Source organism: Antechinus flavipes, chromosome 2 (assembly GCF_016432865.1).
Source record: "Antechinus flavipes isolate AdamAnt ecotype Samford, QLD, Australia chromosome 2, AdamAnt_v2, whole genome shotgun sequence".
Classification (NCBI taxonomy): Eukaryota; Metazoa; Chordata; class Mammalia; order Dasyuromorphia; family Dasyuridae; genus Antechinus; species Antechinus flavipes.
The window spans coordinates 142,308,245-142,333,764 of NC_067399.1; the positions used below are offsets into that span (position 1 = coordinate 142,308,245).

The 25,520-nt window shown below is 42.4% G+C and overlaps 1 protein-coding gene across 1 annotated transcript in view; it reads right to left on the bottom strand.

Moving 5' to 3' along the window:
* Nucleotides 1–286: 286 nt before the first annotated feature.
* Nucleotides 287–25,520, bottom strand: part of BIN3 (bridging integrator 3) — a 43,687-nt gene continuing 18,453 nt past the window's right edge. The window contains exons 3-9 of the mRNA XM_051975712.1: nt 20,198–20,238; nt 19,774–19,835; nt 12,278–12,414; nt 11,474–11,514; nt 5,105–5,246; nt 4,779–4,913; nt 287–1,251 (exon numbers count right to left, since the gene is read on the bottom strand). Coding sequence (XP_051831672.1) covers nt 1,105–1,251; nt 4,779–4,913; nt 5,105–5,246; nt 11,474–11,514; nt 12,278–12,414; nt 19,774–19,835; nt 20,198–20,238 — 705 coding nt within the window. The 3' untranslated portion in view covers nt 287–1,104. The remainder of the gene's footprint in view (nt 1,252–4,778; nt 4,914–5,104; nt 5,247–11,473; nt 11,515–12,277; nt 12,415–19,773; nt 19,836–20,197; nt 20,239–25,520) is intronic.

The window sequence follows — 25,520 nt, forward strand, 5'->3', positions numbered from 1 at the left end:
CAGACTTTGCTGAAATTCCAGGGAATGTAGTGAGTTGCTTCAGTTTCTTCCAGTTAAACACATGTCAGATTCCAGAACTCAGTTAGATATAAGCCCAGAAAGCAGATTTGAAAAAGAAAACAAGTTTGTTGATACTACCAGGCATTAGGCAGAAGGGTTGCTATCAGTTAAACATTTTGTCCTCCAGAGGGCAGCCCTGCATTATTCAGAATCTATCAGGTCTCCTTGGAAGCAAAGCTTGTTGGTTAGTTTAACCCCCAGGCCCCATTACTTAGAGCACCAGCAATATGTTCCAGATTTATTTTAAATTTCCTTGAAAAAATAAAATCCCCAGTATTGGAAGTCAGGGGAGCCTAGACTTTCCATGGGGCTCCTGAGTTGACAGGTGAATAGAAAAACAGCATGAAATTTACATTACGTTACATTAAATTAAACTAGATCCCAGACCCCAGAAGTGGAAAACTTAGAACTCTTCGCTTGGTTGAGGTACAGGACAAAGACTAGAAAGAAGACAGACTAGCTTTTTCTTAACAGTTACTTAGAAGCCCAAGCAGGTTCCTTTGCCTGCCTTGGCAGATCAGGGAAGACAACTTTGGGTTTGTTTCCTCAAGTTATTTGCCATATCACTAACTCAGATAAAATGACTTTTGAAGTGAAAAGTTCACCAGCAGAAGCAAGGCTAGAGTGCTGAAGCAAATCGGCATTCTAGGCAAAAAAACTCCCTGACTTCAAGATTTAAATGTTCTGGCCCAGCCTAAGCTGACTTGTTTACACACCTGCTGCTGCTGGATTCAAGTTACTTAAAGCTCTGGGCTGAGAGTGTAAATAGATGTTGGGCCAGTTATTTGGGAAAGAAAAGCCCTTATTGCTGTTCCTTTTACACTAATGTACATAGAATATCTGGCTCAAGAAGGTTAGACTTAAGTCTAAGGGCCAGTAAAAGATAGCGGGATGATGCCTTTGTGGTCTTTCCAGTGGGTCATGGCAAAGTTTTACAGTGGCTATTGCCCTTCACCACAGAGCTGGGTCTGAAAGTATATATAGCAGGAGGAGCTCTGCTCTGGTGGGGAAGGGGAAGGGGGGAGGGAAGATTCTGTGTAGAGTTCAGTCATCAGCCACAATGGAAAGGGCTCGGAGCTCGCTCAGTTTCGTCTCATTCTCCTGCTCCCTCTGCTCATCTGTGTGACCAGGCTGGTCTAGCTGTTGGGTTAAGTCCCTGAAGATCTTGTGCATCTCAGTGTAGTATACAACCTAGGGTCAGCAGGAAAAGGAAGAGAGATTGACGAAATCTGGGACTCACTGGATAAAAACTATATCCTCTTTTTCTCTTCATATAAGCCCTAGAGACAAAAAACCTCATAGTATAGGCAAACACTAAGGCAAAGTTAGTCAATAAGCAGTTATCACATGCTTATTGTGTTCCAGGTGCTATACCATGGGGAAAGATAAAAGACTACTACACACAGGATTAAGGTTCAAGTCAGGGGGAGGGGGTATTAAACTTGCTTGGGACAATAAGCATGGCACTAGGGAAGCTGAAAGGGGTGGGCCAACTTTACCAAGTCTAATCCTGTAAGAAAAGCTTGAGCCTTTTTCTTTTTGGAGAGAAATTCTGTGGCCTGGTGTCCCATGAAGACCAGAAAACTAGTAAGGGATACCTTAGAAAACCACAATGAAGCTAATTAGAATCTGTCTTCTGGCCTTCAGTCTCCCCACTTGAGGGAAGGAAAGTGGTTGTGGGCTAGTATGTCACTTTTCCTCCTGAAAGTGCCAGAAGATACCAAAAGTGTGAACAGAGAAATGGGTATTATGGGTCACCACCCTCCCCATGTAGGGCCATCAACATCAATAAAAATAATATAGAGTTGTTTAAGGGAACAACCCTGAAAGAATTTTGAAGAGTCTTTTAAAAGTTGGTTTTATCTAGTGCTGGAAGGTATATAAGGGGATTCCTGTACCTCAACACTGGTTTCTTATATTAGGGCATTTGATCAAGATCCCCCTAACCTGTCTTCTCTCCCTTGTCAGTCAGGTAGGAACTGTTCTCCCCCACCCAGCTTAGACAGCTGAAGGTTAAGTGAGCCCCAAAACTTGGATCTTCTCACAAGAGTTTAGTCATAGTACCCCTGTCTGACATTCTGTCCTTGGAGGGGTCAGGAGTTGAGCAAAGATCCTAAGAAAATCCTGTTTCTTTATTCCTTGTAGGGGCCCACAAAGCAGGAGTCAAATCTGGAAGTTTCCAACTCACATTATCAGCTCATCACCTCTCTAGCAACTCTGCCGCAGCCTTGCAGGAAAATAGGGGACCTTGTGGGCAGCCTAAGCAGGCTAGTGGGTGGACGGGGGTGGAGGATGGTCCCCCCCACAAGCCGCACTGCGCTGGTGAGTCACTAGGAATGCTCACTTTTACTATGACTAATGGCACCATAATTCAGAATTCAGGCAGAATTCAGGCAGGAGAGGGTTAGAAGGGAGTGGGAAGGCCTCCTCCAAAGATTCTCAGAGGCTACACCCTAAGCCCTAAGGATTCCTTTTCTGACAACACTAATCTAGTGGGAAGTCAACGTGACGGGATAGGAGGAATGACAGAGGAAACAAAGTAGGCTCCCTGGCTAACAGAAGCTTACGATCCTTCCAACTCCTTCCTGATAACAGTTGGGTTCCTAGTGCCAAAACAATCAGGAGATTACGGTAGCACCAGCATGTCACCCTCATGGACTTCACTCCTCCCCACTGTCCCAGACTCTTTGGGAGATCTGCTGACACAAGTTCTGCTGGATCCCTACCCATATCCAAGCCTGTGCCTGGGATGTCATGGGTGTGTTTGGTGGCAAGACTGGCCAAGGGCCCTGATGGTCTTGAGTCATTTCTTCTACAATTGTGCCTAGAAGCAGCAGCAGGGCCAAGGACCGCAAACAATGGGGTTCTCTACACACACTTAGTACCTAGCTCAGGGTTCCTACCCCTCAGATGGCTGCTTCCCGGGCTCTCCTTAGCAAGCTTTGGTACATGCCTGAGGCCAGCCAGCAGGTGGAAATGAACCCAGCTGCAATGGCTCATGTTGTCCACTGGAGGGCATAAGATGTTCAGGACATGAAAGAACAACTTTGAACAGGAAGCTGATTGAGCCCCAAACCTTGCCTATCTGGTTCCCATCCCCAGATCAAGATTTTCCATAGTCTCTAAAGGGCCTGAGGTCTGGTGGAGGGAAGCTGGGCTAAGTGTTCCCTGCCTTAAGCTACTCATTCTTCCCAGGGACTGACTTTCCCTTCTGCACAAGGAGAACTGCTTCCAGACTTGCTAGGGCAAGTAAGTAGAAGGAGCCTGAGAGGATCAAAAGAATTAACTTAGACATAAATGTGGCCTTTCTTTTTCATTTTTTCTGCCCTCCCTAAAGGTATTTAGAGACAAAGGGCTCCAATTCTGATCACAACTCTAAGGCTAGGAAGAGGCCAAGCCTCTCCAATGCCTGATATTGATGAATTCACTTTCCTAATGCTTCCTTTTCTATTCCCTCATCAGGTGGGTAGTGACATCAATCTAGTCATCTCCTTAAGTAAGGGTGGGGGGACTCTTGGATTCAGGACTCATTTCAGCAAGAGCTGAAACTCCCTTAAGAGTCCATCTCTCTTCTTCCCCAAGAAGGGTTCTGACTGAGAGGTAAGGTAAACTGGATTCTCTGAAGATGATGATTTCTTTTGATGCTCCCATCAGCTCACACATGTTCACTCATCTCTTGTGCAGAAAACTCCCAAGTTTAGATATGAAACTTAACTTTCTTAGAACTCCAATTCCATTGCCAACTGTCCAGTGGACCTCTCCATCTGGAAAGTGAACGGTCACTTCAAATTCAATACATCTCAAACAGAGCTGCTTCTCTTTCCCCTTCAATTTATTTTTCCTTGAAATGTCCTTATTTATGATGAAGGTACCCATCTACTTCTAGTCTATCAGGTTTGAGAGCTAAGAGTCATCTTTATCACTTCTTTCTTTCAGATGCCATGTCTTTAGTGCAATCCTCCACAGCACTTTTTTCAAAGATGGCATGTTTCAGAGATGGGATCCCATCTCTCTGCCCATTAGGACCACCACCCTGGTTAAGACTTTACCATCTCTCATCTCAACTAGTACTCTTAATTGAGTACTCTTAATTGATCTTTATGCTTTAGTTGTTCTCTTCTCCAATTCATCCACCAGACAACTGGCAAATTTATGTTTCTAAAACCATGAATGATCATGTTAATTCCCTCCTCAAAAATCTTGACTAATACTTAGGCTGGCATTTAAATACCTTTATAATCTGTCTTCTACCTACCACACCAGGCTAATTTCACATTAGGCCCTTTCAAGATGTTTAAGCCAAATTAGCTTAAACTGCTATCTACCCTAAACTTGATTTGACATCTCTTGCCTCCATTCCCCATGACTGGGATGCGTTTCTTCCTTTTTGTCTCTTAGAATCTCTAAGTTCCCTCAAGGCTTGATTTAGGCACTGGACTTTCTAGACTGCCCCCGCCCCCATCTGTCAGTACTGTTTCTTTCCCCTAAAATGACTCTGTATTATTTATATCTTCCCTGTGCGCCCCCAGACCGCAGGACACACCGCACACAAGCAGGTCCCAATTTCAGTGCCATCACTTTCTAGCTGTGCACTCACACACTTGTACTTTCTGAGTTACTGTCTCTTCTCTATAACAGAATGTTTGAAATTTCAGTGGGGTATCCCGGGGAGGGGGACTGCTAGAATTCCATTAGGAGCTCAGAAAGCTCAGTTTTACCTGGGCCCGGATCAGGGATTCAAAACTTGGCTGGAAGTAGTCAAGGCGGCTGCTGTAGAAACGAGGCATTTCTTCCAGGAGTTGTCTGTTCTTAGCTTCAAAGTCATCCTTCACAGGCCGGAGCTCTTCTCGTACCTGTTCACAGCAGGCTCAGTCAGGGTCCCAGGCTGAGCAGTGGGGACAGGGGCAGAACTATGTTTATACCACCCTGTCTCCTCAGAGACACCTAATTCCAAGGTGATGGTGGAGAGCCCTCCACCAATGGCCAGCCCCTTTCCTCACCTCCCCAGCCTGTGCTCCTGGTTGGGTTTTTCCCGTCCTAGTACCTGGTGGAGCTTGGCCAGGACTGGTCCCGTCTTTTCCTTTTCCTCATACTTTTCCACTTTGGACTGCAGCCGTTTATAGTCTTGCAGAGCCTGTTCCCGTCTCTTTACGGCCATGTTGAGGCTGGGGAAGACACTACCGAACCTGCCAGAAACAAGGTAGAAACATGAGAAGAAGTTGCCCGGGGAAAACAGCATTTCTTCTGCCAGGGCACAGAAGGGAGGAGGGGAAGAGTGCAAGTTTCCCAGAATTTGGAAAAGACCTCAGAGGTGATCTAGTGCACCCCATTTACTGCACAGATGAGGAATCTGAGGGTCTGAGTAGTTCTGCAACTTGCTCACAGTCACCCAAGCAGTAACGCAAATTCTTTTGACTCCAAATCCTGCAGGCTTTTCCACCAAACTTCAATGTCCTGGCATGAAGCTTCAAGGAAAAAAAAAGCAAGGGCCAAAGGCATGAGCACCATGCTGGTCCCAAAGCAGCATCTTGCTAGATGGTGAATACATATGGAGCCTTTATCCTTGCTAAGCCTGTCAGTCAGTGTGTTCATGATTTCAGTCAGTTGAGTCTAATAATGACTTAGGAGCTTGGGAAAGCTGTCTGTATCACAGCCTATGGAAGTACCCACAAGACAACTTTATCATGGAATTATAAGGGCCCCTGGAGATGATCTAGAGCAGATTCCCTCATTTCACATAAGTGGAAACTTTAACCCAGATGGGGAAAGTGACTGGCCTGAAGTCAGATCATTTGGTCATAGCAGCAGTGGCACAGTGGAAAAGAGCTTTGGGTCTCTGGTCAGAGAGCCTGGGTGTGAACCCCCATTCTACCTCTGTTGTGACTGGGGGTACATTACTTATGCTCTGGGTCTTTTCCACTATTCAGGTTTGGGGAAAACAGGATCCATGACTCACCAGACTCCAAAATATAAACCTAACAGAGCTGACTTTGGAGAGAAATCACCCACTGATCTCCAGGACCTTTTGCCTCTTATATACCAACTTTTGAAACTATGTGTTTTGATGACCAAGATAATAAACACCAGATAAGTCCAGGGTTTTGGCACCATCTGATAAGCTGTCAATAACTCTGTCATTTCCAAGTAAAGGAAGCACTTATTTACTAATTGTTCCAAGATGAAAACCTCAAAGTTGTTAACTCATGGCTGTTGTTAAAAAGACTCTGGGAGCATTTTAAATGCCCCTCGATATTTATGGCTAAAGTGACAGAGGCAGAAATGACTTTCTTTCCTTGGGCAATCTAGAAAAGCAGTTCTTGAGGGCTCAGCTTTTTTTCACCAAGAGCCTATATGAGCTCTGGATTCCCAATACTAACATTTATGGGATCCAATTGAATACATCCTGAGGAAAAAATAATGCTTGCAATAATCATGCTGCTGAAGTTTTCCCCAAACTTGGAACAGTTGAGATCACCACTCAAACAAACAAAAATTAACAAAACATTGTACTTGAGTTAAAGAATTATTTAATGATGCCTGAAACCCAAACAAAGGAAGAAGAAAATAAAAAGTTGACCAGAGAGAGATGGAAATCATCAATTGCTCACATCAGACTTTTCTGTAAGCAAATATTTTGATTAAACTATTTTCCTTCTCCGAAGTCTTCCTCAGATACTTCACCGTGTGTGAGTGTGTGTGTGTGTGTGTGTGTGTGTGTGTGTGTGGCACCGCGCGTGCCCACATGAGCACCTGCCTATGTCAGCAGAGGAGGACAAGATCTGGCAGGATCTGTTCAGCTGGTTAAGTTTCTGAATAGGCACAGTAAGAAACTGCGTGTTGGGTAGCTAAAAGGTAGTCTAGCGGAGAAAGGCTTTTCACTCTGTGGGTGGTCACAAGAACCCTTGAAGACCATCCTCTTAAGTTTCAGAAGGATCACAAGAAGTGTTGATGTTGGTGAAGGGAGTATCCACACCCAAAAAAAGACAGATTCTTTAAGTATAGAACTAAGTAAACCACAGCTGGGGGGCTTGTTCCAGAAGCAGGGCAAAATTTCACCATCTTTTAGATCAATAGCTGTTGCCCTGAATGAGTTTCCCTTACTAAACTGGGAACCCCAAAGGTTTAGTGGTCTCTGCCAGTCAGTACTATGAGACTCCTAGTGATTCTAAGAACAAGGGGCCACGATAGGATACAATCTCTGATTTCAAGAGGCTTATCTGCTTCTGAACTGGCATCTGAGGTTGTTACTATGAGGCAGTCTGAGAGAGATTTCTTGCCCCACCCTCCACCCCGCTCGATGAGGACTACGGCAGACAACTGACAAATTGCATGGTTCACAGAAGGCAGTGTAGGCAGAGCTGTGAATCTACCAAGGTGCTCCCACTGGAGAGAAAGCCATCAGAGTAGTCCCACTGAAAAGATCTATGGCTTCCACCGGTTCCCAGCGTCTCTGACCTCTGTCCTGGGTGACTATGGTCACAGGAAAGGAAGACAGAATAGTGATCTGACACAGGGGAGCAACTGGTTCCTCCTCTTTCTCCTTGACAGAGACTTTCCAGTGACATCAGGAGAGGGCAGCCCTGTGGAAGGGGCGATGTAACGTGAAACACTGAAAGCAGACAGCCCTGGGAGAGATGCTGTGGTGGGGTGGGAAGGATACTTGCTGGAGTTGGAGTCAGGGAAAACCTGAGCTGAATCCTAGCTGCCCAGACTTAGCCTGTAATCCCCTAAGTCAGACCTCCCCTGGATTCCCAATCCGATACGGCACCTTTGACATCTTTCATGCACTAACTGCCCCCAAATTTACACACCTTAAAACCTGTAGAAATGTTAGTTGTTCTTATCTGGAGAGCAGATGGAGCCAACCCAGTAAAGAAACAGTTAAGGGTTCTTCCTGAGGGAGCACTAGCTCCCTGGCCCACCAGGATATCTCCCTCTCCTCTACAAGTTATCCTATAGTATGCATTTTCCAAAGTCATGGTCACATTGTCCAGGGAGTGATTTGGCAAGTACCCTATGGCCTAGGGACATGACACCCATTTTTAGGAGCAGAGAGAAGGACCCTAACTGCCCTAACAAGCCTACGAGTGCTTGGGAAATTAGCCCAGCCTCCTCCACACAAGCACCTGACTACCCTGGAAGCCATTTCTTTTTCATGATGCTTGTTTTGCCTCCTGACATTGCTGTCCCCAAGCCAAGGCAGGATACTATGGATGGGATAGGTGGGAACAAAGTGAAGATGACAGCCAGGATGTTACCCTGGGAATCTAAGATGAAATAAGTGGGGATATACTTTGCACCCAGTATGGCCAAGCAACAGTAGAACTGGGCAATTCTTTCAGCTCACTGTTAGGTAACAAAGAATGACCAATACTTCTGGGACTCTTCCCAGCTCTCCCTTTCTCTGAGATGTTCCACGGCTCACTGTAGATTATTCACTAATACATTTCCATTCACATGAATTCATTCAATTTTGGTGTTCCCCTCGGGGGTTGATTTCATATTTTCATTGGAGTAGAGAAACTGAGGCAGAGCTGGGGGCAAGGGCACAGCTTAAACCAGGCTTCTGATAAGTCAGTGGTGGGATCAGGAATCAAGAATTCCTGGCTCTCAATACTGGCCCACTCAGCCCCCACCTCTCTACTCTATTTATAGGAGATGGAACAGCCTTCACCAACTCCCAAGTTATGGGCAATATAAATAACCACGGTGTTGCAGAAGGAGTTGGTTTGAAAGCAGGAAACCTCCAAAATGGCCTTCTGCAGATTGGGGGGTTAGTGTGGTATAATGGAAAGTGCTCTGTCTATGCAGTCAGGAAACCAGGATCTGCCACCTGATCCCTTGTGGGGGGTGGGCAGTGGGCATACCATTTCCTGATCTGTAAATCTACATTTCCTCATCTGTAAAATAAGAGAATTGGATTTGATGATCTCTAGACTCCAAACTGGGGATCCCATGATGGGACCAGGCTAGTTCGAACCCCTCAGCACAAGCCCAGCAATGGTTCCAGATGGGACCTTCCTGCTAGTTTCTCTCCCTGGAAGGTCTCAGTAGCTTTCAGGGCCCCCCCCCCAGTGCCTCTTCTACCATATCATGCTGCCTCAAAGGCACCTTGTACCAGTTGCTCCTGGAGTGTGACTCCTGGATAACACAGTACAGAGTAGGACCTCATTCAGGATTTGATTCTTTGCTTTCCCCATCTCTTGCCCATCCCAAGGCTGGCTAACAAATTCCCTCCGCTGGGTAAGTGTGGGGTAGAAAGGGAAGGAGGGAGAGAGAGGCCGGCTGGGAGGTGGGCTGGGAGCAGCCGGCCCTGGTGGGGAATGCCTGCCATTCCTCAATCTGTGCCTACACAACCGGGATCTTCCACCCACCAGGAAAGGGAAATTAAAAGCATCCCAATCCAACCAGAGCCCGGAGGAGCAGAACACCCGGCTCAGAGAATGGGGGATTAGAGGCCGAGCCCCCCGGAGGCGGGAAGGAGGTTGTGAGGGGGTAGTCATGTGGCCGTGTTCTTCATTAGGGGATGACAGGAAAGCTGCTCTTTCCTGCTTCCGGTCCTGGGGTCCCCAGGAGGCTCCCCACTACCAAGACGGAAGTAGGAAGGGAGTGTGCAGAGGGGGTACAGCTAGTACTAGTTTGATGTGGTCAAGGAGATTGCATGTCGCCCGGGGTGGGGTGAGGAGCTAGTCTACAGGCTCACGGGGAGGTCAACGGATCTGCCCAGGGAGATCTCAGCTTCCACCCCCTGCCACTCGCCCACCTTCCTGGCAGGTGGTGGGCTGCCATGGTGGTGGGAAACAGCCGGGATTTCTCTCAGCTGGGCACCAGCTACAAAAGCCAGGGTCAGGGATTGGATTTCAAGGCTGCTTGGTGTGTGTGAAATTGAGTCAGAAGCTCCCGGGGCTGACTTTTCCTGCTTAGATTTGCCAGGCTCTGAGCGCCTAGCCCTGTCTTGTCCTTTTTACCTGCCACAAATCAGCTCAGGTGTCGCCCGCAGCCTAATCTGACTGCTTTGTTTTTGGTGAAGCAGGGCCCAGACAGCAGGGCACGGCTTCTGATGTCAGAAGGCTACACAAGAGCAGAGGCCACTGTGCTGCCCACCTGCCTTCCTGATTTTCTGTGAAGTCTTATCTCAGGAGGCCGGAGTGCCAAACCACAGAGCCGGCTGATTTATTTAGATACTGGCTTCCTGACCACTACAGCTGCTCATCTCTTGTCATCTCATGAGCTTCTCCACAATAGATCCAAACAATGTACCTTGTTCCTCAACATATCCTGGTATTTTGGAGTGAGAAATGACCGTGGCAGGAAAAGGGATTGACTTTGGTAGTAGGAGAGAAACTGCTCTGACTTATAAGCCACTACCTTTAGTCACTTGTAAGACTTTCAGTCATTTCCTGGAAAAGCTGGTGATCAAGAAAGATCAGAAAGACCCCTTCCAGAGGTTAGGAGAACCTCCTCCTAACTTCTCCCTTTGGACCTGGGCAGGAATGGATAGTTTATGATTCCCAAATACCAAAGGTTAGAGGATCAAAAACTGTTCTCTCTCATCCAATTTTGGGGACCCTGATCTAGCCCTAATAATTTAGCAGATCCTGCTTATCCAGGTCCCAGATGAGTCAACTGCAAGGGACCACCAGAGAAGAAGTAATAATGTGCAGCTGTTGAACTGGAGCCTGGATCCTTTCTAGGTCAAAGCCAGTTTGGGAGAGGCCAGAGAAGATGAAGTGAGGTAGGAGCTTCAAGGCAGCTTTCCTGTCTCCTGCCACCCCCACACCTACTTTTTCCCTTCAACTTAGGGGACCTAGGGAGCAAGTCTGTCTCTCTGATCATCAGCTGGAGACACTCCCAACAGAGCAGATGGATCCCACTGCAGAATTTATGAGCCTGATGGGTCATGAATTGAGGCCTTTCTAGTCAAACAATCATGCTGTTGCTCCCCCCACTCCCATCTCCCCTGCCCAGCCGCTCCCTTATTTCAGAAGTAGAATGCTCCAGACAGCTGTTCTTTCACTTCTGACCAGAGATGAAAGGCCTCCTGCACCTCCACTGAGGGCCAGCCAAGATCTCTGTTAGCTTAATTTGGCAAGTTCAGGCCCTATTGGGTCTTGAGCAGACAGCAAAAGGAAAAAGCCAAATGACCATGGTTGTAATGGCAGGTAGAGGCTTGGCTGCCTCAGGTTTCTGCAAGGACAAGAAGCTAAATGATAGAGACCAGACCAGAACCAAGTCTTATGGTCTTCTAGAATTGTCCTGTTAGCAGTCCAGTCTGGTCCTCAAGCTGCTGCCAGTCTGCTCACCTCATTCCTTGTTCCTTGCCAAAGTTATTTGAGTTTTCCTCTTTATAAAGAGAACAACCTCGGCAAATCTCTTTTAAGAATATCAATCCTCAGGGATGGCTGCTACTCACTTTTTTAAGGGCTCAATCACCGTCTTTTGGATCTGGTTCACCTGTCAAAAATAAAACACAAGGGATCAAATTCTGGGTGGCAATGTGATTGCTTGGGCATATACATTCCACTTTCTCAGACCAAAATCTGAAGCTGGTTTGCAATGGACAGAGACCAGAAGATCTGAAGAGGAAGAAAAGATTTTTTCCTTCCTCCTCAATCATACTCTCCCCTGCTAATCTGCCATCTCCAGGACATTTAATGATGGTCAGTTAGAAGAGAGGGATCTTTTTTGAGGGCAGGGAATGTACTGTCTGTGTCCCTGGGATCTAGCACAGTGCCTTGTATATACTAGGCACTTAAAATTAATTGAATTGAGTGAAACGAGCAAATCATATCTGAAACTACAGTATCTGTGTGGATAGCCACAGAGATCCACTGGCGTCCAGGCACAGACTTCTTATCTATCACTGAATAAGACTAAATGGACCATTCTAAGTGTGAAAAATGGCACTGCAACTGGCATTCAGTCATGGTGTTACAGATATCAATGTTGGTTTTAACTGATTTAGTCTGGCTTCTCAAATAATTATTAACTCAATGGTCTTCTGAGATTGAAAAAGCTATAGGAGGAACTCTGGCAGGCTTAAGTCAGACAAATATTAAGAGACATTTGAGCTTTTGCAGTAATTCAGCATGAAATTCTCTCTAGAGGGTAGGACGAACTGGAAATGAGAAGTAGGGACCACTATGGAGTCTAAAAGAGATGTCCAGTGGTTTGTAAGAAGACATGAGAAAAGAGAAAAAGTAATGCCCTTGGCTACCTTTTCCTGGTTAAAGGCATCCATCCGTTTCATGGCTGTATCTAGTGCAGTCACCATGTTTAAAAATTCCTGGTCTTGCTCACAAAGTGGATTGGAGAGGAGATCAGAAGAGATCTTCACAGCTGATTTGGACATGGCTGTGGGAAGAGAAAGCTTAGAGGTTGAATGGAAGGCCAAAAAACAAGGTTATTTAAATCTCTTTCCTTCTACAATTCAGATGACAATGACCACTTTCATATTAACACTTCAAATTTTGCTGTCCATATAACTTGTGGCTGACTTCCCAGCCACGAGAAGGGCAAGAAGTGGGGAAAAGGCAGGCCAGAGTCTGAGAATTAGATACTAATGGCAATTTAGTGCATTTAACACAATAAAGTATATTATGTCTTTAGATTCTGACAACCCTGAGAAACAGGTAGTTTCATTTTAGAGAAGAAGAAACAGGATGAGAGAGGTTAATTTATTTGTTTCATATCATAAGGCTAATAATTGGCCCAGATGGGACTCAAACCAAAATCTTCTGATTCCAAATCCAGAGTTCTTTACGTTATCTCCACAGATGATCTGTCATGATTCTGGAGGAAAGTTGGCATTGCACAGGTAACTTAGATCCTCCCAGCATGGGTTAGAATCCAATTGACACCTTTTTCCCCCCCTACATGCTCCTTTATAAGGATTAGAGATTCTCAGAGTTGAAAGATTCTTAAGTGATAATAAACGATATTTCTGAGACTACTGGTCACTAGTTTCTGTTTGTTTAATATAGCAATCCTTACTATTTAAATTATATCTACTGGTCCTAGTTCTAATATATGGAATCACAAAAGCTAAGCCCAAATAGTTCATCTTGCATTTGTTAATACTCAAGTACAGCTATCACTATCTCTCTAATTCTTTTCCTAGATAAGCATCTCCAGATCTTTCACCTGCTTCTGCTATGACAGTTTTTTTTTTTTTTCTTTTTTTTTGCTGAGGCAATTGGGTTTAAGTGACTTGCTCAGGGTCACACAGCTAGGAAGTGGTAAGTGTCTGAGATAAGATTTGAACTTGGGTCCTCCTGACTTCAGGGCTGGTGCTCTACTGCACCACTGAGCTGCCCCCTCCTATGACACAGCTTTAAGGATCAATGCCACCCACTTCTTCCTAAAATGTGCCTAGAACCAAATTCACTATTTTCCACAGATGTGACTAGTTGCCAAAATGGTGACTACTTTAGGCTATCAGTTAAAAATGAATGCAACCAGGGATTAAGAGATCTAGCTTACTCACTCCCAGTCCTGATTCTGGGGAAATCATCTAACTTCTGTAGGTCTATTTCTTCACATCAAATCAACAACACACTATCCATCTCAAGATCACAATATCCAGTGAGATAAGTGACATGAACAAGCTCTGAAAATAGATTGCCATATCAAGTTTTATCATAGAATATTGTCTTAAGTGACTAAATTTGTAGAATTTTTTGGGGGGCGGATTGTAATGAATGGGATGGACACCTATTTGGTATAATATAGTTATAACTGGGTCTAGAGGCAAAAATCTCACCAAGTTTTTCAGTTCAATGAATCTATATTGATACTTTATGAAAAGACAGAATATTCATTATCTTTTAAAAGATTTCAGGGACAGAACTAGGAAAAAGAGCACTCGAAGTTTCTCATCCCCTACTGGTTTTTAAAAATCTATATAGCTTTATTTGTTAAAAACAAATTCTGTAAGTGACAGACAGGATGGGCTAGAGTTGCTATGCAATAAAGAATGGCCATAAAACTTCCAGCTACTGTCTGTTACATAGTCCCTGGCACAGGCTCTAAATATTTTTCAGGAAAAAGATAACTTGAGAGACAGCTAGGTGGCGCAGTGGATAGAGCACTAGCCCAGGGTCAGAAGGATCTGAGTTCAAATCCACCTCGGATATTTGACACTTCCTGTGTGACCCTGGGTAAGCCACTTAACTCCAATTGCCTTGAAAACAAAAACAAATAATAAAAAACGCAGGTTATTCTGTCATAAATTTTCTTAGTAATTCATAGGGAATTCAAAGTGTTTTTAAGACTGCTACTCTTGACTTTCATCAACTGTTGCTAAGTGAAGAGAGTAGAACCAAGAAAACACTACACGGCAACCACAAAACTGTGACAATCAAGTGAGTTTTTTCAATAAAGGGGTGATTCAGGTCAATTCCAATAAACCTGTGATGGAAAAGAGTCATCTGCATTCAGAAGGAGAACTATGGGGAGTGAATGTGGACCATAACATGTTATTTTTACCTTTTTTGTTGCTATTTTCTTCTTTTGCTATTTTCTTTCTTTTTCCCCCTTTTTGATGATTTTTCTTTTTTTTTTTTAATTAAAGCTTTTTATTTTCAAAACATGTGCACAGATAATTTTTCAACATTGATCCTTGCATAGCCGTATGTTCCAATATTTCCCCTCCTTCCTTTCTTCCCCAGATGGCAAGTAATCCAATATATGTTATACATGTTAAAATATGTAAACATATTTGTACAATTATCCTGCTGCACAAAAAAGATTAGTTGATCTGATTTTTCTTGTGCAGCATGATAATTGTGGAAATATGTATATAAGAATCATACATGTTTAATCTATATTGGATTACTTGCTGTATAGGGGAGGAAGTGGGTGAAAGGGAGAGAGAAAAAATTTGAAACACAAGGTTTTGCAAGGATGAATATTGAAAACTATCTTTAAATATAATTTGAAAATAAAAAGCTATTGTTAAAAAAAAAAAACTTAAAAAAAAGATATGTTCTCCCTAATAAGTAGGGAGTTTGTCTCTCCCAAATAAAGGTTCAAAGAAAGGCAGTGACTCAACCTAAGTCAGAAGTCTGTACTCAAGTCAAAAATGGAATCTATGATTTGATGACTTTTAAATGTAACCCTGCTGCCACTTGGTGCTTCTTTTCTCTCTGGAACTGGGGATACCTACATAAGGAGACTATTCTAGAAAACAATACAAAGTACAGTGGGAGATGGGGATGTAAAATTCCCAGAAATGTTAAGAGACATGGAGAAACATTTTTTTTAAAAGTGAAATTGTGGGAGAAAATATATGCATGTATGTGTATATAAAACAATATTTAATAAGCATTTTTAGTACCTTTTAGGATCTTTAAAGTCGTTTTGTTAATTTAGAAACATAATGCTATATTGTATTTAGGATATACTGTAACCTATTTAACATGTATAGGACTGCTTGCCATCTGGGGGAGGGGGTGGAGGGAGGGAGGGGATGTCGGAACAGAAGTGAGTGCAAGGGATAATGTTGTAAAAAATTATCCTGGCCTGGGTTCTGTCAATAAAAAGTTATTTAAAAATTAAAAAAGAAAAAGAAACATAATGCTTAGCACAGTTCTTGGCACACAATTAAGCACTTAATAAATGTTGATTGATTGATTATAATCTAATTCACTCATAAAATATCTTATTTAAAATATTAATGATTAAAGATCTGAGAAAGGAGAAATAGTTCATTAGGAACAAAAAAGTCATCATGAAAACTTTTCTTCCAATTTCTCCCCCGACACCCAAATCCATGACTCGTATTTTTCTACATTTCAAGGGGGAAAAGATAAATTTCTTCTTTGCTAAAATTATAGGATATTGTGGTAGAAAGTTTTTGGAGTCAATTTGTTTTGCTTAGGCAATTAGCCACTGGGAAAAGCTGAGCCAGGTTTTCCTTGGTGGGATCTCAGGCCAACTAGCTAAGCTCTTTAGAACAGGATGCCAAATCAAACCAGGGTCACAGATTCCATTTCCATATGGGTGAATTAGCCATGCTCTGCAGCCACAGACTACATCTTCTTTCAAAAATATGGTATTAAGGGAAGAGGCAATGGGCTAGCTGACAGTTTATAGCTGATCAGGGCAAATGTATTGCTATTATTTGAAAAAATAATTCAGAAATAACTTGGGTCACCTTCATATATAGCAAATGACACACTTAACAGAATTCCTAATAAATGTTTACTGAACCTGGCTTTTTTTTGATGAAAAAATTGCTCACTTCAGCTCTGGGCCAAGTAAAGGGAGCTTAAAGAGGCTGTAATGAAAAGGGTGGCATGCAAGATTACGACTGTTGAGAAAGATCATGAACCCTTTAAAATTAGGACTTAAATGCTAGAGAGACATCTAGATCACAGGGATAAGGGTAGCCTTTTCACTGCACAGAAGAGGAAGTGAAGATCCATTCTTTGCGGAGGTCACCTGAGATGTGGGATCTTCATGACTATAGTGCAGTTTCTCCAATCTAAAGGTGGGCAAAGGTCCCATCTTGAATGGTAATTACACATTGTAACTTTTCTGTGAGAGAGTATATCCTATTTTTCTTATCTGAGTGGAATAGAATCCAGGAGTCATCAAGAAAAGTTTGTGTGGGATCTATCCAAATCTAGCCTCTGGAGTCATTGAAGGAAATCATCAATTCAGGACTGGGGACAGCTAAGATTAAATAATAAGCCTTCTTTACCTATACTGCCTTCTAATTCTCTGAGGGCTGAATCTGTGAGGTCAGTAATTCACTTCTGGGATACTGGAGTTATCTGTATAACCCTGATATCAGTGTGACTAAAGCAAGGACACCAATAACAGGGCTGGATCCCACAATTTATACAGTCAAAGGGAATGATTTATTATTGTTACTAATAAATCCATGAGGAAAAGTTTGAGAACTTCTACTTTGGGATGTAAAAATTTCCAGCTATTTAAATTCAGTAATGCTAACATCCTAGAAGGAATGGAAACACTGAATTTCAAATCCAGTAAAAGAAGTCACCATAGTTAACCATCATTTCATCAAATCCCATCCAAACCCTACATGACTGTAATATAGCCTGGCATTTGTATGGTGTTTCACAAACTATCTGTAAAGTAATTTCCCAAATACAATAAAAGTCCATGTTTATTTAACACTTTAATGTTTGCAAAGTGCTTTTTCACAACAATTGGGAGATAAATGGGGAAAGTATTATCATCTCCATTTATAAATAAGAAAACTGAGATTCAGAGAGGTGACATTATTTGCCCAAGTCAAAAGGTAAATGAGCAAGAGAGTCAGGCTTAAAAATGGGTACATGTTCTTTCTACTGTACTAGGATTCCTTTATAATTGATAATTGTCCAGATCTTGCCTCTATCCCTAACCTCTAGCTCCCATCTCCTTCCTTCAATGTTGAAAAGGTAAAGAAAAAGAAAAAGCAAGTTCCAACTAAGTTGAATTATTTTAAAAATCCAGATTTTCTCTAAGTGCCATATTTTTCCCTAGTTGGAACCAAAAATAGAGGCTGGGAATAAATTATGAGTCAAGTATGGACTAACTCAAATAATCTGGATTAACATGGTGTGAATTTCCCTGGCATAAACCAAGGGGTTTAGCTATAGACAGAGTCAGTTTATATCAGGGCTTCTGTTTTTGGGGAAGAGGCATTTTATTTTTTGCAGCTCATTATGATCAAATTAGATAATGTATATAAAATGTTTTGCAAACCTTAAAACAATATAAATGTTAGGTATTATTGATTAATGTTATTCTTATTATTAATACCCTTAAAAGGATGTAGAACAACTCCTTTGCATAAGTAATTATTCCTTAGTTCTTGTGATGAAAACTAAAAATCCTGTGATAGAAAATATAAAATACAAAATATATTAAATATAATATACATATTATATATATATAAATATAAAATACAAAATACAAAATACAAAAATATTCTAAGTCTTAATGCAGTTTTAAACTTGTAAAATATGCTCTGTATTCCACTCAGATGCCAACCAAAAGGACAAACTCTAGCAAGATCATATTGAGAGTATTTGATGCTGTAGAACAGAAATATATAATATGTAAATATTCCCCTTGTGAGGAGGGAGTGGGATCTATAGCCTGGCTGGCTAATGGTATTCCACATTGCCCTTGAACAGGAGAAGGAAAATAAAGAACACTGTGCTCATCCAGTGTTGATTCTGGTCTGCCTTTCTCAGGAATGTCTAGAGCTGGCAGTCTGCAGAAGGCAGATTCCTCCACCCTAAATTCTAGGGACCCTAATGGGAATGCCTGGAGAGCTGCCTAAAACCCCAAAGGACATATCTTACATGGGTGGAGTAGGCCCCACTGAGCAGCTGCCACTGACCACTCCCTACAGACTCCCAGAATGCTCTTCTTTGATTATGAAAATTGGTTTTATAATATTAATTAATTATTTACAAAGTAAGGCCTGAGGAGCAAGACAAGCCTGGATTTCTAACTCTCTTGACTCCCTATAGGAACTGATATGAATTACTTCCTCTCTTCTGTCTCAAGTTGTGGATAAAGGTGCAGTAAAGGCAGTCCAAACTGGAACACTCATTCAGTTTCATCAGAAAACTGAATGGCTAACAAGGGCCTCCTCCAATTGGGCAGCCTAGGTGCAATTTCAGAAAATGCTTCCAAGGAACCACAAATGAGTCATCATGGACCACCAAAAGAAGACTTACTATTGATGAACTTTTATTTTCTCTGAAATCTGGTCACAAAATGATAGGCAGCATCTGGGAGATCATTTGGTCCAAGCCCATTATTTTACTAAATGGGAAACTAGTCTCCTTAGCTGTTTCTCCTGCCATTTCTGGAAGGAAAAACTTTATATACAATATAGATGGGACTCCTTGGAAGAGAAGCCTCAAAGAGCTGCTACAGACTTCTGATATGTTCCCGTGTCAAGGAGAATGGTAGTGCTAATTAGCATGACAATGTGAGTTAGCTACAAGTTGTTGTTGTTTTTAAAATATAAGAATTCCAGTAGTTTCTTTTCATTTAAGAGTGACTCTAGGTAAGAGATCTGCATCTTTTGGTTGACTCCTGTTAATTTCCACACACAAGACTCTCTTAGACTTTTCAGAATACTTGGTAAATTAACTAAATTCAGGGCAATGTAAAAGCGTTCTTTAAATCCTATCTATCTTAGAACTATATTTTAGTCCACAAGATCTTCTGCCCTTCTCAAAACCACTTTCTGAGTGGTTTTGCTCCTGAAAAGCAAATCACCTATTTCCCAAGGGATCTATTGTAACCTTTGTCAATGTTCATTGCTGCAAGGGCCTGAAATGAGGAAGACAGAAGACAGCAGCCTAGATTCCAATATGCCAAAGATACTTTTAGCATAAAGTTCAAGTTAACTGTGATGTTATCCCAATTCTCCTTGAAGCAAATTTGCTTCAAGCTCATCAAACTCAGGATTAAATCCAACAAGACTAAGAAGTACACAAAGGGCCTCCTGAGAAGTTAGGAAAGTAGGAGAGTTTTGGCAAGAATAAGAAGTCTGTTCTGATGAGGAACAGTTAACCTAGGGTCAACTGTCAGTCAACGTTTTTGAAGAAGTCATTACAAATCTAGTCCCCACAAAAAACAGACTTGGGGCTCTGTAAGAGAGAAACCTATTTATTCTCATAGTCACCATCCTCCAACTCTTGGTCCCTAGCACCATGGTGTGGGACTACCTACCCAGATCGGCATCGGTGCTCTTCTTCAGATCCTTCTGCAGCTTCTTGGTCTGATCTTCCAGCCTGCAAGAGAGACAACGACAGCTGGATTTCTGGATCTCTTAAGCTTCTTTTGGTTCGTAAATCTAATCTTCTCTAGGATGCTGCTGGAGAATAGAAGCTCATTTGCTATGGATATTTTCAATCTAATCTAAAAGATCACTCATTTTATAAGCTTCTCTAGACAGTATATCAATGAAGATAAAGGAACATGGGCATCTTGTAGTATAATGAATTGAGCTACTAACAGCATACTAAAGAGGGTGTTCTCCAAGTCACTAATACAGCATCAAACAAATGTTACAACTAGAGAAATTAAATAAAACAGAGCTCTCTCTCCCCCTTTGGAGTTCCTCCATCTCCTTTTCTTGGAGGTGATCACTTACTGCTGGAGTTTTCCATATTCCCTTTCAAAGTCTCTCTCCACCTGTAATGAAAGACAACTCAATCATCAAAGAAAAGACAATGTTGGAAAAAAAAAAATCAGCCCTTACTTTAAACAATATATGATAATCATCCCCCACCTGAGCCTCCAGGAAGTAATACTGTTTAGTTCATGCAAGTACTGACAGTTCTCCAATGACAAGTTCTCTTTGTGCTCCTTGACTAATTAACTGCTTGATTTAGGGAAGAGACTCCTCTTATATGGGCCTTCTAGGCAAGTATCAGCAGATTGTGACCTTATTCTTTCACCAAAGGAGCAAGGGAATAAATTCTTTCCCCTCTACTCCCACAGCAATGAAAGAAGAAAATTATTGAAACTATTTAACGAAATAAAGTCAAACTTTTGGTTAGTTAGCATATTTTTTATACACCAGAGAAAACTATCTATTGTATGTTGGTAGTCCCAACTACAAACATGTTAGATGAAGTTAAAGGTCCTTCTCTGTTTTCCTGTGTATCAGTTTCCTCATCAAGAAAATGGAAACAGTAGCCTGACTTCACCATAAGCTTTCTATAGTTAACACTCAGCTAATCTGGGATGTTATATGGAACAAATAATGCAACAAATTGTGCCAGAAGATACTAAAAGAACACAGCTAGAAACATATCTTTACTTTAACTACTTTCACGGGAAGGAGATAAATGGATGTTCCTGGTCAGAAAAGTAAATGTCACAGGTATGACTTGGTGAACTTTCATTGGATTCATGTACTCTTCCCTCTTAATCAAACTTACTCACCTAATATTCCTCTTTGGGAGGATGTACTCACTGATGGAGTCAAAGATTTGGTCTCTAGAGCTCTCTCCTCCTTCCTTATGCTTCCCCTTTAATAACTTCGAGTTGCCTCACCTTTCTATGTTAATTAGCTTAGAGGGCAGAGATGTAGTTTCCTCACTTTATAGACTGGCAAATAGAGCCTGTGCCAGACCATGGCAAAATTGTAAATTAGGCTAAATTTGGTCTTTGATGCCCCCAGACTTCTGGGCTACATTCTTTTCTGTCTGCAGCAAGGTTCCTCATTTTTCTCTACCAAGTGCCCAATAAATGTCTTCATTCTCTTCCCTTCCCTGTTTTTTCCCTAACAAAATCTGTTCTCAGGGGAATGAGTTGAGACTTATTAATGGATAAATAACTGATAATAGTTTCAATAGTGTTGTCCTCTCAGGGGGATATACATTTTGAAAAACCTAGATCAAATGAGATAATGTATGTACAAATTTTTGTAAAGTATAAGTGCTTCATGAAATATAATGTGTTGTTAATACTGTTTTAGTAGAGAATCTTAAGTTAAAGTAATGATGCTTCTGTGATGGGATTTCTAGGGTCAGTCAATCAATGGGGAAGATGTTTGGGGGGTAGTAAGGTCTTATCTGTGCTCCTGAAATCACACAACACAGTGACCTATTTAGAAAGGCCCTGATAGAATTCAAAGAGACTTGGGTTCAAAGCCCAGCCCCATCACTTAAGAGTTAACAACAGCCAGCATTTGTAGATGTGCTTTAAGGTTCGAAAAGTGCTTTATACATATTATCTAATTTGATCTTCACAATAACGCTTGAGAGGTAGCTGCTGCTATTATCTCCATTTTACTAATGAAGAAACTGAGGTAGAAGGAAGTGAAAATTCTAAGGCAGGATTCTGGAAGCCCTTAGCTCAGTCTTCTTCACTGCAGACCCAGTGCTCTGACTGGATCGGTTTTGTGACTGTGGGCATATCTCGAACATCAAACAAAATACCACTGAGGGATTTTGCACAACACCAATTCTCTTTTTAAAAAGGGAGAACAAGACTTTTGAGAATGAGTGGCGTGCCCCAAATTACACAGTAAGCTGGTGGCAGGGTGATGCTTGGAGTCTAGTGTCTGACTTCGAGTTAAGCCACCAGGAGATGGCAGGGAAGTAGTGTGTCATTCTATATTAGGTTCCCAGAAGAAGTTGAGTATTTTAACTCTGCCAGAACCAGTTCTTGTGAGGGTGAGAGTAGAGTGCAGGTGGTTTCTTGGACAGGAGGCAAGAGAGTTTGTTGAACTCCTAGAGCTGTGACCTTTGGCTTCCACTCTTCTCTTTTGCAATCCCACCGAGCGTGCTGGTGTGTGGGACGTCAAAGAACACCTGGTTTCTATGGATTGAGATTGCTCGTACTTGTATAGCACAGGACTTTAAGCTTCCAACTAGGTCAGTTCATTCTAGGATGCACATGATCCTGGGTTTGCACAGGGGCTGGAAGCTGAGAAGGGCAGTCAGGGGTGGGAACTGATACTTACAATGAATGCCAAGAAAGGATGCCCTAAAGCCTATGAAATACTGGAAGAAACTATGCTATCTTTGAGTCTATGATAGGTAGGTGCTGAGCCACTTTCATACTTCATCTGCTAAAAGGGCTCTCCAACTTCCATATGGGAAAATTCTCAAGGAGATCTGGGGAATTTCGGTTCCTCAGGCAGAAGGCACAAAAAATCTACTTCCCTATTTTGAGGGAAAGATTTGACCAGGAAAAGATCAGAATCCATTTAAATGCTTCTTTCCTCTGCCAAAAGAATAACTGGATCTCAGTCAACAATGCTAGAGTAAACAGAGATGCATGGACAGCAGGGGCTGGGTCAGGCTGATGAAGTGAGCTCAGAGACTCGAGCTGGAGGCCACTGATCAACACTGCTCAGCTGCTCTCAACATCCTCAAGTTTGGGGTTAGTGCCCATGTGAAATGTGACCTTTTGTCAAAGAGACTAGAAAGATTCTGGCAAGGGCAGGAGGTTGGAGTAGATTGCTGCTGAGAGGTCATTCCAGTTCTAAATGAGAAAGGAGGCCATGACAAGAGAACACAAGAATAGAAGGGGCTCCTGTGGCAATAAAAAGGCTAGAGTGCCAGAAAAGGCTGCAGACCCTTCTCCCAGAAAGCTAGGGTCCCAATGGCGTATTCTCATGGCCTTGATATTACAGAGCTGGGTAAACAATCAGAAGGAATGCAGACAAGCACCACCTTTTGCATTTAAGAACCTTTCATCAGCAGAGGTCCAATTTGACAGGTTTTTTCCTTGCCTCACATGCAGAGGGGAATCCCTCTTTAATTTACAGACTCAAATGAGCTCTTCACCTGGGAGATAAGCGAGTCATAGAGAAGGAAGTTCTGGACTAAGATTCTTTCTCTTTTTCTTTGAAGTACCTAGACTATCCATTTTTTTTGCTCAGGGGGATACTCTAGCAACTCTATGAGATACTGGAGATTGTGAGGGGACCAAACAAAATGACAGTATTTGGTAAGGATTTTTTCCTTAAGTTTCAGATTCAGTTGTCAGCTCCTATAGAGAACAGGTCATTCTAGTAAAAGTCCCAGCAACTTTCATGAATAACCTGAGTGCAGGAGAACAATGAGGGCAAAGACACAATGCTCTCTTTGTGTTTGATGGCTGAGTGTCTTGAGCCAAAAATCTCCTGAAACTCCCTGAAGATAACATTAGCATTTATTCCCATGACAGCGCCCCTGTGACTTCCAATAACCTAGCTATCCACATCTGTTCCACTCCCAGAAAGCATTCAGGCAAGAAAAACAGAGTGCGTCACTGGTGTTCAGATGGCAGCTGCCAGAGATGCTGAGACAACTGTATAGCCTGGGCCTGTTTGGAAATCTGGGGTGAAGATGGTGGTAGGGGTGAGGGACAGTGAAGAGGAAGAGTTGGTAAATATTAAGATTCCTTAAGAGTTCAGGGGATAAAGGAATATGGACATCAAGGAAGTAAACAATAATGTTTCTTAACCCAACCTGAGAGCTCTTTAGACTCCTTCATTCTGGATCAGCCTCAGATCATAATCTCACTAAGCTGGAATTCCAGGTGCTTGGCATGGAATTATTTATTAGAAGTTTATAAGAAGGCACCAACTATCTCCTGGATGCCCTTCTGTTTCAGTGGAAGCAAGATTCTCTGTGGTAGTTTAGAGTGGGACATTAAGAGGAAAAAACTTCTGTCCCAAATGAAGCAGCCCAGGCCCAAGGAGGAATAGAGAATGAAATGAGGGGGTTCACCAAGGCTGGCGTGACTCAAGGGGTTTTCTAAACTCTCCACACCTGTCCTTTCCCCTATAATCTTGGTTGTCTTGGAGTCATTTTGCCACTCCAGATAGTCTATCAGGCCCAGGGGATCTTTCTATCCAAAAGTACTACAAACAAGCTGGATCTTAGCCCTGCAGCTTTCCAGGGAGCAGCATGTTCCAGAAGGAACAAAGTTCATTTCATTAAAAGCAGGAATAGTTTTGTTTTGTTTTTTAATATCAATGATAGGAATATAAGATCCTTCCCAAAACCACTTCTCTTTCTGATCTGCCCTGGATTAAGCCCTGGAAACCTGAGGCCACTTCCTGTAGCCGGCCAGAGCCCAACATCTGCACACCCAGATTCTTTGAGCTCTGGCTCAAAAGTCAGCCTGTACAGATGGATGGCTTCATTTAGCATCCTGACTCCTGATGACAAAGTAGGAAAACTCTTTTTAGGATTTAGGAGCAGCCTCCTCTCTCCAAGTCCTTCTTTTATAAGTGACTGGGCTTTGGATTTCCTACTGATAGAGTTGGTACTATGTTTGCTCTGAACTTCATGCTGACTGGTAGAAATGTTTTGTATTTGATTTAGTTATCTTAGTTAGAGTGCAGAACCTATTAGTCCAAGAGGGCAGGAAGGGATTTTAGCAAATAATCATACTTGAGAGGCTTGGATTTCCAGAGTTAGAAGGATCTTCAGTTGCTTGTCCAATTCATACCTAAAAGATTCTTCATGGCTTTCAAACTAAATTTAAAAGACTTACTTGGATGGGGAAACCAGAGAGACCTCTTTTATGGGGCTTTCAAAAAATCTTGCAAAGTGCATATGGCTTCTAATTCTGGGCACAAAATAAAGAGTGGAAGAGAACAAAACAGGGGCAGGATCTAACTCCTGCTGGAGGTAGCTTCATAACTGGAGGCTATTTAATTGCTTGGAAAGGGAACAAACCTTCTGCAGAGGCTCAAGAAGTTTGCTTCCCTGGAGTTGACCTATTCCTTAGATGTTAAATTGGCTTACAGCCTCATCCAAAGTAAAGGACACATTGGCTATATAGCAGGTAGGGGAGGAGTAGGAGGAGAGGATGAGACCAGAACTGATGGGGAAAGGCAGGGTCCCCCTATGAGGCCAAGACAATAGGAAACCATTTTAGTAGACCATTAATCATAACTTCTAAGTCAATACACAGCTGCAGTGGCTACTAAACAAGAGAAGTGGTAAGGGCCTAAACTGTTGGCT